Source organism: Salarias fasciatus, chromosome 3 (assembly GCF_902148845.1).
Source record: "Salarias fasciatus chromosome 3, fSalaFa1.1, whole genome shotgun sequence".
In the NCBI taxonomy this organism is placed as follows: domain Eukaryota; kingdom Metazoa; phylum Chordata; class Actinopteri; order Blenniiformes; family Blenniidae; genus Salarias; species Salarias fasciatus.
This window is the reverse complement of record NC_043747.1, coordinates 16,116,185-16,133,124: the sequence shown is the minus strand read 5'-3', so window position 1 is coordinate 16,133,124 and position 16,940 is coordinate 16,116,185. Positions and strand designations below refer to the sequence as shown.

The 16,940-nt window shown below is 42.9% G+C and overlaps 1 protein-coding gene across 1 annotated transcript in view; it reads left to right on the top strand.

Moving 5' to 3' along the window:
• LOC115383916 (interferon-induced very large GTPase 1-like) overlaps window positions 1–16,940 on the top strand; it is a 107,798-nt gene that overhangs the window by 90,750 nt on the left and 108 nt on the right. The window contains exon 11 of the mRNA XM_030086124.1: window positions 12,247–16,940. This exon is cut by the window's right edge and continues 108 nt beyond it. Within this exon, the coding sequence (XP_029941984.1) occupies window positions 12,247–16,907 (4,661 nt within the window). The 3' untranslated portion in view covers window positions 16,908–16,940. The remainder of the gene's footprint in view (window positions 1–12,246) is intronic.

Here is a 16,940-nt window from a genome sequence, read left to right as displayed (position 1 = left end):
CTCCATGTTAGTGGATGGGAGATGCTAACTACTCCATGTTAGTGGATGGGAGATGCTAACTACTCCATGTTAGTCGATGGGAGATGCTAACTGCTCCATGTTAGTGGATGGGACATGCTAACTACTCCATGTTAGTGGATGGGACATGCTAACTACTTCATGTTAGTGGATGGAAGATGCTAACTACTCCATGTTAGTGGATGGGAGATGTTAAGTACTCAATCTTAGTGGTTGGGAGATGCTATCTACTCCATGTTACTGGATGGGAGATGCTAACAGCTACATCTTAGTGAATGGGACATGTTAGCAACTCCATGTTAGTGGATGACAAATGCTAAGAGCTACATGTTAGTGGATGACAGAAGCTAACAACTGCATGTTAGTGGATGGGACATGCTAACAACTCTGTATTAATGAAAGACAGATTCTAACAGCTTTATGTTAGTGGGTGGACGTCTCAGTCGCTGGCCGGCGGGGAAGCTCGGTCCCGACCAATGCCGCTTGCGGCTTTAATTAGGGACCGAGCCCCGGAGGGCAAGGTGGCCGCAGGCCACCTTGCCCGTAGGGCAAGGTCTCTATTGTTATTCGTTCGTTTGTCGTTCTCCTCCTCTATTATTATACTTACGCCCAAGTAAACGCGAATTTGACCCCCTAAACATGCACGAAAACTCACCAAATTTGGCACACACATCCGGATCGGCGAAAAATTCGATAAAATGGAAAAAAAAAAACAGCATCTGCTCTATAGCGCCACCTACATCCCGAAAAACGTCTAAAACAGTCGCTACGGCCCGCAGGAATGTCGTAGAGAGATCAAACCAACACTCACGCGTTCGTCTCATCAAGATCTACATTTCACGCGCTCACACCCCTGACCTAAATCCAACAGGAAGTCCGCTATTTCCCTTTCAAAGTAAAATTTTGATCAAAATCACTCCTCACGAAAAAATTATCTCCTCCGAGACCGTTTGTCGCACAGACATAAGAGTCACACGACGTGAAAGAGGACAAATTTCTCTACAAAAGTTGTGAACAACTTTGTCAAAAGTCTGACGGTGTGGATTTTATTAGCGTACAAAGTTGGAAGTCTGAAATCCTGCCTTGCTCCGGCCCTCATCCGTTATAATGGGGAAAAAAGGAAAAAAGTCGCCTTTTTTCAGCACCTCGAACAAGTTGCGACTGCGGCTAAACCGTGACTCCTATCAACAAACCGAGCACACGTAAAGTCTCACCAGGTTCTCCCGAACAAGATGATGTAACATAAGTGGGGAAAATATCATGTTATATGTATGTTTTCACAGGTAAGAAAAGGTGTGCGCTATGCATTTTTTTTGCTCTCAGGTATAATGGAGCCGGATGGGGAAAAATCTCGCGCTTCTCACAAACTGAGGCCTCTATAGTCCAAACTAAAAGTCTGACTGCTCTGAAAGCCTCACCAACTGAAAGACAACAAATTTTCCTATCAAACGTGATATTTTTTGTTCAGTTTTGCCAAACAGCAAAGGAACAAGGAGCAGTTGTTTCCCCAAAAAAGACTTTAATTTTCTCCTCTCTCCACTCTAACTCACATTACCATATATGGGCATGCATTGCAGTTACACAGCTGACAGCAGCTGTCAATCAAACTGCCACTGATTGCCTTCATTCAGTGACTCTCAAAAGCAGCTGGGAGAAGCTAACAACTCCATGTTAGTGGATGGAACATGCTAACAACTCCATGTTAGTGGATGACTGATGCCACCAGCTCCATGTTAATGGATGGAACATGCTAAGAACTCCATGTTAGTGGATGGGAGATGCTAACTCCTCCATGTTAGTGGATGGGAGATGCTAACTAATCCATGTTAGTGGATGGAACATGCTAACAACTCCATGTTAGTGGATGACTAATGCCACCAGCTCCATGTTAATGGATGGAACATGCTAACAACTCCATGTTAGTGGATAGGAGATGCTAACTACTTCATGTTAGTGGATGGGAGATGCTAACTACTCCATGTTAGTGGATGGGAGATGCTAACTACTCCATGTTAGTGGATGCAAGATGCTAACTACTCCATGTTAGTTGATGGGAGATGCTAACAGCTTGATGTTAGTGGATGGGAGATGCTAACTACTCCATGTTAGTGGATGGGAGATGCTAACTACTCCATGTTAGTGGATGGGAGATGCTAACTACTCCATGTTAGTGGATGGGAGATGCTAACTACTCCATGTTAGTGGATGGGGGATGCTAACTACTCCATGTTAGTGGATGGGGGATGCTAACTACTCCATGTTAGTGGATGGGAGATGCTAACTACTCCATGTTAGTGGATGGGAGATGCTAACTACTCCATGTTAGTGGATGCAAGATGGTAACTACGGCTAACAAGTCCACTATTACAGATGCAAACAGCTACATGTTAGTGGACGGGACATGCGAACAACTCTATGCTAGTGGATGACAGATGCTAACAGCTACATGTTAGTGGGTGGACGTCTCAGTCGCTGGCCGTCGGGGAGGCTCGGTCCCGACCAATGCCGCTTGCGGCTTTAATTAGGGACCGAGCCCCGGAGGGCAAGGTGGCCGCAGGCCACCTTGCCCGTAGGGCAAGGTCTCTATTGTTATTCGTTCGTTTCTTATTATTCTTACGCGTCCCTCCTGTTTGACCCCAAATTTGACCCCCTAAACATGCACGAAAACTCACCAAATTTGGCACACACATCCGGATCGGCGAAAAATTCGATAAAATGGAAAAAAAAAACAGCATCTGCTCTATAGCGCCACCTAGATCCCGAAAAACGTCTTAAACAGTCGCTACGGCCCGCAGGAATGTCGTAGAGAGATCAAACCAACACTCACGCGTTCGTCTCTTCAAGATCTACATTTCACGCGCTCACAACCCTGACCTAAATCTAACAGGAAGTCCGCTATTTCCCTTTCAAAGTAAAATTTTGATCAAAATCACTCCTCACGAAAAAATTATCTCCTCCGAGACCGTTTGTCGCACAGACATAAGAGTCACACGACGTGAAAGAGGACAAATTTCTCTACAAAAGTTGTGAACAACTTTGTCAAAAGTCTGACGGTGTGGATTTTATTAGCGTACAAAGTTGGAAGTCTGAAATCCTGCCTTGCTCCGGCCCTCATCCGTTATAATGGGGAAAAAAGGAAAAAAGTCGCCTTTTTTCAGCACCTCGAACAAGTGGCGACTGCGGCTAAACCGTGACTCCTATCAACAAACCGACCACATGGAAAGTTCCAGCAGGTTCTCCCGAACAAGATGATGTAACATAAGTGGGGAAAATATCATGTTATATGTATGTTTTCACAGGTAAGAAAAGGTGTGCGCTCTGCATTTTTTTGGTTCTCAGTTATAATGGAGCCAGATGGGGAAAAATCTCGCGCTTCTCACAAATTGAGGCCTCTGCGGTCCAAACTAAAAGTCTGACTTCTCTGAAAGCCTCACCAACTGGAAGACAACTAATTTTCCTATCAAACGTGATATTTTTTGTTCAGTTTTGCCAAACAGGAAAGGTACAAGGAGCAGTTGTTTCGCAGAAGGAAACTGTAATTTTCTCCTTTCTCCACTCTAACTGAAATGACCATATATGGGCATGCAGAGCAGTTACACAGCTGACAGCAGCTGTCAATCAAACTCTGACACTCAATGACTTCATTCAGTAACTCTGGAAAGCAGATGGCAAAAGCTAACTACTCCTTGTTAATGGATAGGAGATGCTAACGACTCCATGTTAGTGGATGGAACATGCTAACAACTCCATGTTAGTGGATGACTGAAGCCACCAGCTCCATGTTAATGGACGGAACATGCTAAGAACTCCATGTTAGTGGATGACAGATGCTAGCTACTCTATGTTAGTGGATGGGAGATGCTAACTACTCCATGTTAGTGGATGGGAGATGCTAGCTACTCCATGTTAGTGGATGGGAGATGCTAACTACTCCATGTTAGTGGATGGGAGATGCTAACTACTCCATGTTAGTGGATAGGAGATGCTAACTACTCAATGTTAGTGGATGAGACATGCTAACTACTCCATGTTAGTAGATGGGACTTGCTAACTACTCCATGTTAGTGGATGGGAGATGCTAACTACTCCATGTTAGTCGATGAGACATGCTCACTACTCCATGTTAGTGGATGGGAGATGCTAACAGCTCCATGTTAGTGGATGGGAGATGCTAACTACTCCATGTTAGTGGATGAGACATGCTAACTACTCCATGTTAGTGGATGGGAGATGCTAACAGCTCCATGTTAGTGGATGGGAGATGCTAACTACTCCATGTTAGTGGATGAGACATGCTCACTACTCCATGTTAGTGGATGGGAGATGCTAACTACTCCATGTTAGTGGATGGGAGATGCTAACTACTCCATGTTAGTAGATGGGACATGCTAACTACTCCATGTTAGTAGATGGGACATGCTAACTACTCCATGTTAGTGGATGGGAGATGCTAACTACTCAATGTTAGTGGATGGGAGATGCTAACTACTCAATGTCAGTGGATGGGAGATGCTAACTACTCAATGTTAGTGGATGGGACATGCTAACAACTCTATGCTAGTGGATGGGAGATGCTAACTACTCCATGTTAGTGGATGGGAGATGCTAACAACTCTGTGTTAATGGAAGAGAGATTCTAAAAGCTTCATGTTAGTGGGTGGACGTCTCAGTCGCTGGCCGGCGGGGAGGCTCGGTCCCGACCAATGCCGCTTGCGGCTTTAATTAGGGACCGAGCCCGAGGGCGAGGTGGCCTCAACTGAGGCCACCTTGCCTGAGGGCAAGGCCTCTATTGTTATTATTCTTACGCGTCCCTCCTGTTTGACCCCAAATTTGACCCCCTAAACATGCATGAAAACTCACCAAATTTGGCACACACATCCGGATCGGCGAAAAATTCGATAAAATGGAAAAAAAAACAGCATCTGCTCTATAGCGCCACCTAGATCCCGAAAAACGTCTTAAACAGCCGCTACGGCCCGCAGGAATGTCGTAGAGAGATCAAACAACACTCACGCGTTTGTCTCATCAAGGTCTACATTTCACGCGCTCACAACCCTGACCTAAATCTAACAGGAAGTCCGCTATTTCCCTTTCAAAGTAAAATTTTGATCAAAATCACTCCTCACGAAAAAATTATCTCCTCCGAGACCATTTGTCGCACAGACATAAGAGTCACACGACGTGAAAGAGGACAAATTTCTCTACAAAAGTTGTGAACAACTTTGTCAAAAGTCTGACGGTGTGGATTTTATTAGCGTACAAAGTTGGAAGTCTGAAATCCTGCCTTGCTCCGGCCCTCATCCGTTATAATGGGGAAAAAAGGAAAAAAGTCGCCTTTTTTCAGCACCTCGAACAAGTGGCGACTGCGGCTAAACCGTGACTCCTATCAACAAACCGACCACATGGAAAGTTCCAGCAGGTTCTCCCGAACAAGATGATGTAACATAAGTGGGGAAAATATGATGTTATATGTATGTTTTCACAGGTAAGAAAAGGTGTGCGCTCTGCATTTTTTTGGTTCTCAGTTATAATGGAGCCAGATGGGGAAAAATCTTGCGCTTCTCACAAACTCAGGCCTCTGCGGTCCAAACTAAAAGTCTGACTTCTCTGAAAGCCTCACCAACTGAAAGACAACTAATTTTCCTATCAAACGTGATATTTTTTGTTCAGTTTTGCCAAACAGGAAAGGTACAAGGAGCAGTTGTTTCGCAGAAGGAAACTGTAATTTTCTCCTCTCTCCACTCTAACTGAAATGACCATATATGGACATGCAGAGCAGTTACACAGCTGACAGCAGCTGTCAATCAAACTCTGACACTCAATGACTTCATTCAGTGACTCAGGAAAGCAGATGGCAAAAGCCAACTACTCCTTGTTAATGGATGGGAGATGCTAACGACTCCATGTTAGTGGATGGAACATGCTAACAACTCCATGTTAGTGGATGACTGAAGCCACCAGCTCCATGTTAATGGATGGAACATGCTAAGAACTCCATGTTAGTGGATGGGAGATGCTAACTACTCCATGTTAGTGGATGGGAGATGCGAGCTACTCCATGTTAGTGGATGGGAGATGCTAACTACTCCATGTTAGTGGATGGGAGATGCTAACTACTCCATGTTAGTGGATGGGAGATGCTAACTACTCCATGTTAGTGGATGGGAGATGCTAACTACTCCATGTTAGTGGATGGGAGATGCTAACAACTCAATGTTAGTGGATGGGAGATGCTAACAGCTCCATGTTAGTGGATGGGAGATGCTAACTACTCCATGTTAGTGGATGGGAGATGCTAGCTACTCCATGTTAGTGGATGGGAGATGCTAACAACTCAATGTTAGTGGATGGGAGATGCTAACAGCTCCATGTTAGCGGATGGGAGATGCTAACAGCTCCATGTTAGTGGATAGTAGATGCTAACAGCTACATGTTAGTGGATGGGAGATACTAACAGCTACATGTTAGTGGATGACAGACGCTAACAGCTACATCTTAGACAAAGGGAGATGCTAACAACTTGCATGTTCCTGGGTGGACGTCTCAGTTGCAGGCCGGCGGGGAGGCTCGGTCCCGACCAATGCCGCTTGCGGCTTTAATTTTTATTAATATTTTTATGAAAAATACAATATTGTAGCTCAATAGCTCCCAGGTTATTTTACCTACTGACTCCAAATCACTTGTGAATCATATTAGTGTCTCTTTCAGACACACCTCTTTGTTTTCATTTTAAATATTGCAAAAAAAATAAATTGATATTTGTAAGAGAAATGCAGTATTTGAGCTCAATATCTGAGCATTCATTTGACCTATTGACTGAAAGGCAGCATGAGCACAAGCTTTCCTTAATTTACTTTGTTGTTCAATTTAGTTTTTTGTCAACAGTATTCATGTGTTGTCTGTTAATTATTTAATTATGAATAAGGTTGTGATCAACATATGTTTTGCAGTCCTCTCGGTTTCGCTTTTACCGTAATAATGCATAGAATATGTGCGCACAGCTAAATAACGTGTCGGCTCACTTGACTGTTTGTCAGAGCGCCGGCTGGCTTGACCGCAGTAAACTCGTTAAGCGACACGTTATTTAGCGGTGCGCACATATTCTACGCATTATTACGGTAAAAGCGAAACCGAGAGGATTACAGGCTGCACCTCCAGGAAAACTAAACAACAGACAACATGGGCGAGCATTTTTTCATTTTTATTTTTTAAACAACTTTATCCTCATGAACGTGACTGTTGTAGAGTCCAACTTTTCTTCCTTACCATTTTCTTCAGCACACTTTTTTTTCCCCCCCTTCAGGGTGGGCCCCCACGCAGCAGTGGGCCCGGGGCAGCCGCCCCCTCCACCCCCCGCCTGCTCCGCTATTGCTGTGCGGGATTACTTTTTAAAATCAGACTGAATATACCAGAATTACAACAGACATCCACGCCATATACAGACATTGTGACACTTTACAGCACTTTACAGCACTTTATTGCACTTTATGGCACTTTACTGCACCAACTACCACACCATAGATCTATAAATAATAGACAGCGTAGATATATAAATGATAGATGCCGTATCGACGCTACCTTGGCGCAGCCTCCCGCTCTGCTATGTTTTCCCGTGAATGAAACAGCCCGCGTTGCCATGAATTTTACCACCTGCTGCTGGAGTCATGGCTGCTCCAGGGAGAGAAACTCATTCTTTGGCTGGAAACTAGACATCATTTTGTATTTAAGTCAGATGAGGCCCAGAACTTCTCTGTACATTGTACATTCTGCCTCCCAGCTGTGAAAATGCGCTCAAGATCCAGGAACTCATCAAACCTGAAGACACATCTACAGGTATGATTCACACCTGAACTCACATTGAGGCTAAGTGTTTTTAGCTTGCTAACCTGTCAGGAACCTGCTGCTGAGAACCACAGCCTCACCAGGCAGAAGACAATATCTTCAGCCTGTATGGAGGATTTATTGGAGACTGCATGTTATCTTCTGTCACTGAGGAATGAATGAATTCTGAACTCTTGAAAAAAAAAAATACTGTGCATGACATACCTGAACACAAAACACTGCTCCTCACAGCAGTACAGCTACACAGCAGATTGAGTATATCATATAAATGTCTGTTAACACTGTCAACGCGGCTCCCGGTGCTGCTGCTGGACTGTAGGACTAGAGGAACACAGTCTGGACTGATGGTTCTGATCCTGAGTCAGAAAGAAAGAAAGTCAGATTCTCAGTATGTTTAGAGGATGTCATGTTGTTGGTATTAATTGGGGCTGAACACAGAGTTCAGCAGAGTTCATAACACTCAGAGCATTTCGTGTTTACTGTGTGGAGTTGTCAATACACTGTGAGGATGACACTTTGTATTTGTCTTTATTTTTATGTTTGCTGGTGAAGTAATCCAAAAGTAAGTAAAATTAATCTGGTACGTTACTTTATAATTGAAGTAATTAGAGTAAGTTACTGATTACATTTTTTGACAAGTAACTTGTAATTGTACTGGATTACAATTTTAAAGTAACCCTCCCAACCCTGGCCATAGCTTTGTTTAAAATGAATCATAGGACTGAGCATGATATATCAATGGAACGGACTTGATCAGGGGAGTAAGAGTGAAGTCAAAAAAATTATAATGAGCCCTTTGAAATGATATGTGCATTATTTTACAATAACAACCAATTGAAATAGCAACAATTTTTTTAATCCATGAAAAATTTCAGTGGATCACTCCAGTCACATTCATGAGGGCAATTTTACACCAGCTGCACTGTGGATCTGGAACGGACGCGCTGCAGAATATTACATTATAGGGGTGTTTAAAAAAATCGATTTAGCGATATATCGCGATACTACGTCACGGGATTCTCGCATCGATTCAAAATGCGTCCATATCGATTTTTAATTATGTATTTTCCCGGCAAATATCCATTGCAGTGTATTTTTGTGTGCTGCACTTTTACTCCGGGCCACTAGTTGGCAGCACACCACACCAAGAGCTTTGAAGAGCCCCCAGTCCGCCAGAGCAAGAACAGCATCTCGCGAGAGCTATCCCGGGTGGCGTCTTTACACTACCGTCTCGCGGTATTTAGTTCACACAACAGTCTCCCGTGGCGGAGGATATGGAAGACGCTACGAGGAATATTTATAAAGCTGGAATCTGGACGCACTTTGGCTTTTACAACAAGGACGGAGGGACAGATAAGAGCCACGCCGTTTGCAAAATGTGCTTTGCAAAACTCAAATACTGCGGAAACACCACCAACCCACATGCATTTGAGCAGGATGTCCCCATGCAGGACACCCTGAGGGCCCTGGACAGCTGTGTGAGGGACAGGCTGCGTCCGACCAGGTGTGTGAAGGAGCGTTACCGCAGGTCGGTCCTCCCTGCTGCCATCAGACTCTACAACCAGCACTGTTCCAACTTATTCTAACACACACCACACACTGTCCTAAATGAAACTCCTGTGTATATATCTTTTCATGTTTTCACATTTTTCTGTAATATTGTACATATGTCTGTCCTATATGTATATTTAAATAATATGTAACTCATATCTGTTATTAATATTATAGTTTACATGTGTTCTATCTTAAATGTATATTTAAATTATAATTGATTTATATCTGTTAGTGTATATCTGTTATTTATGTAACTATAAATTTGTCTCGATTTATGTCAATTATTTTTAATTTATATCTCCGAGTGTATATCTGTTATTTCTTTAATTATATCCGTCTGAAACTTACAAACTAAACAACATAATTTAAATATAGTTTAAATGTATCTGCAATTTAATTATATCTCTCCTAAATTTATAGTTAATTTTTCTATGTATGGTTGGGCCTTGTAAATTCTCATATTTTGCATTTCTTTTCTGTTTCTATTTCTTTTCTCTGTGCTGCTTAACATTGCAAGTTCCCCCTGTGGGACAAATAAAGGACTTTCAATTCAATTCAGTGTTTGACAATGATTACACTTCATTTTCTCAAAACATGTTACATTATTGAAGGTATATTTAGCCATTTTATTTACTGTTTAAACAAAAAATAGCCTGCAAGTTGTTTGCTGTTAAATATAGTTGCTTGAGTGCTGCTGTTGCATTTGGGATGAATAAAATGTGTTTCATACAAGTTTTCTCATGAAGTACTACTAGTTCACAAATTAGTTGTTCCTAAAGTATCGCAATAATCGTCATAAACACTGGTATCGGGATATATCGGGATATATCGAATCGTGACCGATGAATTGTGATACAAATCGTATCGCCAGATACTAGGCGATACACACCACTATTACATTACACACAGGAGCTAACAGCATAGATATGTAGCTATTTATATTTATAAAGCGAGTAACATTAGCCCCCATGGTAATTAATGGCTGGATTTCCACCAGATCTGGAGCTCCGCAGTGGAGGTTTGCCATCTCCACCCGATGCATATGGGTTCCGGAGTGCAACAGGGAATTTTTATTTTGGCGGACTGACAGAGTGAAGGAAACAAATGAACTCACAAGCAAACAAATAAGAGTGGCAAGAAGGAAGAGAGTTGCAAAGATACAACGATCCTTCAATTAGTATCAACACTCCAGATGACTGGCTACTACACCTGCATAAAAATATGACAAAGGGCCTCCTACGGACTTCTGTAAAAGAACATAGCTGGTAGTTATCTTGGATGTGCAAGCTGAGGATCCAGGTATCGAATTACAAACCAGTCTAGAGGGAGAATAGGTCTATTCTATAATATATGGACTCCTTTTTATGTGGGCCCAAGAATAATCAGTACATTATGGAGGGCTCTGCCCAGTCCAAGAAAAGATGGCTAGTGGACAAGAGGAAGGATGTGGTGTCTGTATGATTTCACTCACTGTGTGTATATAAATTGTAACAATGTTTGAATAATTTGATATCCTACTTTGCAATGTAGGAGTGTCCTGTGACCTGTGTACAAGTTGAAAATGTGCTGGTTTTTGTTTTGGTGGGGTGGGGGTGGGGTGTCAATGTAAAATGTACACAGTATTTGATTAGGATGTGATGCTTGATTGTCAATGGGAAAAAAATATTACAAACCAGGGCATAATTAGTGTCCTACTACAGATAGTCATTAGACTAACTCACCACAAGACAAGAAGGTGTCCGAGTCCACATGCAGAATATGAAGAGTGATTAAAGATCAGAGTGATCATGCAAATGTGACAGTGATCATGCAAACACTCACATTCCTGCATCATTCATCTGTCATGTCAGGTGAGGGATGCCCTTGGACACCCCAAGGACACACTGAACCCCACATCCAGACCACCAGCAGCTGCAGACAGAGGGCACCACACTCTGCTCACTTACATATCTATCCAATTGCTCACAGCCTGCTGGCAGCATGACCCAGGGCCCCCACCTACGTAAGTCCCGGCTCATGTCCGGTCACCCGGACTTGAACATGGTGTTCGTTATGGACAAGCGGTGGCTAGCACAGAAGTCCAATAACAGAACACCACTCGGGTTCAGATCGGTGAGGCCATGCATCCCAGTCACCCCCTCCATGTCTCACTGTCGCTGCCCACATGAGTGATGAGGTCCTCTAGTAAAACAATAGAGGCCCCAGCGGGGGCACTGCCCAGCACCCCTCCCTGGGGCACTAAGAAGGCTGGGAACTCTACCCTGCTGTTTGGCCTGTAAGCTGAAACAACACTGAGGCATCTATCCCCGACCCAAAGGCGCAGGAACGTGGCCCTCTCATTCACTGGGGAAAACTCCACTGCATGGTGTCTGAGCTGTGGGACGATAAGCAAACTCACAGCTGCCTTTCACCGTGGGCAATGCCAGAGAAGTGGAGAGTTCAGCCATTCTCAAGAGAGTGGGGTCCAGAGTCCAGAATGTGTGTGGAGGTAAGCCCAACTATATCTTGCTAGTACCCCTCAATCTCTCTCATTGGCTCAGGCTCCTTCCTCCTCAACGAAGTGACTTCCATGTCCCCAGAGCTAGTCTCTCGTATCAGTGTATTATTTTATGCTTTTAATGAGGGCTTTTGAACAGCTCTCAGTCTGGCACGTCAACCTGTTTTCTAGGGGAAACCCGACCACGGGAATAAATCCCCAGACAACATTACTCTTGCGATCATACGGTCACTTGCTGTCCTCTGCTTCAACACCCCAGTTGGTAGAGATGTCAGTCTTCAGCTGGAAAACTGGTATATTTGCATGAATTCTGACCTTTTAATTGATGTCCACAGGAACCGACCTGAAGAGCTTTCTGGAGGATCTGGGATTGGAGCAGTTCTACACACAGAAACTATCACTCAGTAAGATACTTCAGATTGATAAGAAGACCACTGATGATCAACCTCCCAAGTGTAAATCAGACCTCCCGTGGTATTTCTTAAAGAAACTGATGATGGTGAATGTAACAGCAAGAAATGTGAACGATACATCAGAATGTAAAAGTGGTGTGTCAGGGAGTCCTGTGTTAGATCTAAAAAAATTCATTGTTACTTTAAAGTCAGACAAAATGTTGAACCCCCTCGACATAATCACGGCTCTCTTTCTGTGTTCTGGTGGTTTTGTGCAGCAGGAATTAGCCCTCAAAATGTCCATGTGTCAGTTTTCTGTACCTCTGCTGCTTCCTGATTGTGATAAAAATCAGAGCACATTGATGGTGTGGGCTTTGAGAGACATTGTTAAAAAGTACAGACCCAAATCACTCTCTGATCCCAAAGGTTTCACTGAAGACAGAATGGTTGTGTCTGAACTGCCAATGATCTCTTTTGTGAGACTGGGTGAGTGCTCTTTGTCCAAGTCAGAGATCCTCAACAAGCTCCTGAGCAGCTCTCAGCAGTACCATGACACCTTTGTTCACCACAACATGGACTGTGGAGACAGTCCACGAAGAATATCCAATGGACTGACTGAGATAACTTGGTACCTTCCTTGTGGCAGTGAAAACACTGATATTTTCAGCCACCCAGTGGCTTTAGCTAACCTCAGAGGAGACATTGCCTCTTTCCAAACACAGTTCTCCTTTTTGTGTCAAACATCTGCAGCAGTCTTTGTTTTCTTTGACAATCTAAACTCTGTGTATACACTGCTGACAAACCTGAACAGCAAGTCAGAGATATTTTTAGTGGGAAACCACCAGAGCAGGAACTGTAGTCAAGATGCTTTGAAACAAATAGCAACTGACATGTCCTTGACAGATGACAACATCATTTTGAAGACAAAAGGCATCAATGATGCAGACTTTGTCAGATATCTGAGACAAGTAGTTACTCGTGTAGTTGAGAAAACAAAGATGAAGATGCGAATTGAGCAGATGGCTGAGGTTGCTTATGAACTAGGAATCTTAGTGGATGAAGACTCTCCAGAGTGCGAGGCTGGAAAGAAAAAAGCAGATGCCATCACTGCTGGAATTCAAGACATCCTAAAGTACAAAGAAGATCAGCTGCCATTGCAAGGCCAACTGTGGAAAGACTTGACTTCCTTAGAGAAGGAACAGTTTCGACTTCGAAAAGTTAGATCTGAAAACATTGAGAAGTACAAAAGTGACCTTCAGCTGCAGAAAAATGAACTGCGAAAGAAACAAAACTCATATGATATTTCCACAGCAATGAAATCCTTTATCAGTGCAATATCAAGCAACGCTTTAGAGAGAGGCTTTTTTCTGAAGTGGATGCGAATTAACCTTGATGACATGTCTCGTACAATACTGTCTGTATTGAGAGAGCAGTACAAAGAAAAGTGCAAGAACTCTGAGAACAATGCAGAGATCAAAGAAATTGACCAACGGCTTTCAAACAGTTCACTGGGTACTGAACACTTCTTCCGTGAATTGGGTCAAATCTATGAAGCTTCACAAGCTCTTCAGAAAACACAAAAATCACATCTGCCCAGACTCGGTGCACAGCTGCTACTTGATGGATTTCCACTGGAGCTTGTAGATGGAGATGCTTCCAACATCCCTCTGAGCTGGATCAGTGATGTTCTCTCTCAGCTCGATGACTTGGTGGGTTCTAAGAACAGGATCCTGGTTGTTACAGTTCTGGGAGTTCAGAGCACAGGAAAGTCCACTCTCCTCAACACCATGTTTGGAGTGCAGTTTGCAGTCAGCAGTGGTCGATGCACTCGTGGTGCCTTCATGCTGCTCATCAGAATTGATGAAGAGCTCCAAGAAGAGCTCAACTGTGACTTCGTGATGATCATTGACACTGAAGGCTTGAGGTCACCAGAACTCACCCAGCTGGACAACAGCTATGAACATGACAATGAACTGGCAACACTTGTTGTGGGGCTGAGCGACATCACCATTATCAATATTGCAATGGAGAATTCAACAGAAATGAAGGACATCCTCCAGATAGTCGTGCATGCTTTCCTCCGGATGAAGGAAGTGGGCAAAAAGCCACAATGTTACTTTGTTCACCAGAACGTGTCTGATGTTTCAGCCCATGAGAAGAACTTAAGAGATCGGAAGCTGCTCTTTGAACAGTTGAATGAGATGACCCAGGCAGCAGCCAGAGTGGAAAAGAAAGAGCAGAACAAGAGCTTCACTGATGTGATGGCGTATGATCCTGACACTGGGAGCTGCTACATTCCTGGTCTCTGGACTGGAAACCCTCCAATGGCACCAGTCAACACAGGCTACAGCGAGGCTGTTTATAAGCTCAAGAAAAACATCATCAAGCTCCTGAGAAACAGAGATTCATCTGTTAACAAAGTGTTGGAGTTTAAAGAGTGGATGACAAGTCTGTGGAATGCAGTGAAGCATGAAAACTTTCTCTTCAGCTTCAGAAACAGCCTCGTAGCTGACGCCTACATGAGACTCTGCACCGAATTCAACAAATGGGAATGGGAGTTCAAAAAAGAAATGTACAACTGGGTGGCAAATTCAAAAACCAAGATTTCTAATTTTGGTACCCTTGCTGCACAATCACAGACATGTGACTTGAAACAATTTCACAGACAGTTAAAAACTGAAGCTATTAAAGTGATGTCTGGCTGGGAGTCAAAACTACTTGACAAAGTAACTCAGTACTTCAAGCAAACAGGTGGTCATGTCAATCTGGTTGTTGGATACAAAGAAGAGTTTGCAAACAGTGCAAGAAGCCTTCGAAAACAAACTGAGAGGTCTGTACTTGATCAGCTTCAAACAGCAGTGGACATCAAACAGGGGATGGCAGAGCTTGAGAGAATTAAAGAAAATCACACAAAAGAAATTGAAAAAGCAGTGTGTGAGCTGATTGACAAATGTCGAAAGAAAAAGGTTCAGATGAGTGATGAAGAGCTTGACAAAGAATTCAATCAGATGTGGACTGAAACTCTGAGCAAACTGACTTTTCCTAAACAAGATGTTACAGATGTGTTTGGAAATGTTCACTGGCATTTGAGAGAAAATGTGAAATACAGGGGAAGTCATGTCCAACAGATATTAGACAAAACAAGACTAGAAGATTGTGGGAAGGAGTTTGTGAAATACACAAAACAAGGAATCTTCACCAAGCTCAAAAATAAAGTGCTTTGGTGGTTCAACAGCAGTGACGAAAGCACCAAAATCACACAAAAATATTCTGAGGCCATCATCAGCACTTGCACAGAATTTGTAGCTCAGAAAAAAAACCAAAAAAACAATTACCATGACACTTACATTGAAGAAATACTGCAGAAGATTGACCAGTTTCTGGAAAAAAATCAAGATCTAAAGATAGACACAGAGTTTGAAGTTTCTCTGAAACTGCACATCTGTGGATTCGCAGCCAGAGAATTTCAGAAAATGCACGAAGATTTCTTACAAAAAAATGATCCACACAAATGTCTGATGGAATATAAACCAGAGTTTTGTGCTGGTTTCAAAGATGTGTTTCATAAACGAGATCAGTGCCAGAAGAAAGCTGAAGAGTTTGTCTTCAAATGCTTGAAACCTGCTGTTGAAGACTTCATCAATCGTTACCTGGGTCTTTCTATTGTGGATGAAATGCTGAAGAAGAAGGAATTCAGCACACGAGTTTCTTTCCAGTACTACATTTTACTGGATTTGCTTTCAAAGCAAAACTTTAATGACTATTTGACCTTCACTTCCTCCTATGAGAGCTTTGTAAAGAAGTGGATCCTTCAAAAAATACAGGAGCATTTCTCAAGTTCCTCCAAAACATTTGAGTTTGAGAAGCGACATCTTGAGACAAGTGTCAGCCACATAAATGAAGCCATTAAAAAGGCCAAAACACTAAACAGAGAGAATGTGAAAACTTTAGTGGAGGAAATCTGCAAAGAGCTTGGTGATAAACTGGTCATTTCCCAGCATGCACTTGAAGCATTCATGTTCCTGAACAATGCTGATCAGGAGAAATTTGCTGACTACCTCACAATTTCTGTAAATGACATGGAAGTAACTCTGAGAGAGAAGTTCAAAACCTCTACATTGAAAGACAAACTACAATGTCTCCACATGCAGCCTCAAGATGAGCTTTTCCAGAAAGTGATCGGATGTGGCAAACAGTGTCCATTCTGTGCTGTTCCCTGTGAGGCTGGAGGAGAAGCTCATACACAACACAGGGCCTCATTACACCGACCAAAGGGTCTGGGTGCATGGAGGTGGAGTGACACAGAGAAACTTTTAATTAACATCTGCTCATCTCTTGTTGAAAGTGATGTGTGCTTTCGTTATCCTCAGAGAAACATTGAAAGTCATCCTTACAAGAGGTACAAAGAAATATTTCCTGACTGGGATATTTTTCCAGATGGAAGTCTTGAGACTTCAGACTACTGGAAATACATCATGACTAAGTATAATGATGACTTTGCCAAAGAGTATCATGCAGAGCCTGCTGACATTCCTGAAACTTGGAGAGAGATCACACATCAGCAGGCAGAAGAAAGTCTTAAAAAATCATTTTACATGAAGTGAGACTTTTGATTTACATCACTTATTCTGAGTGTG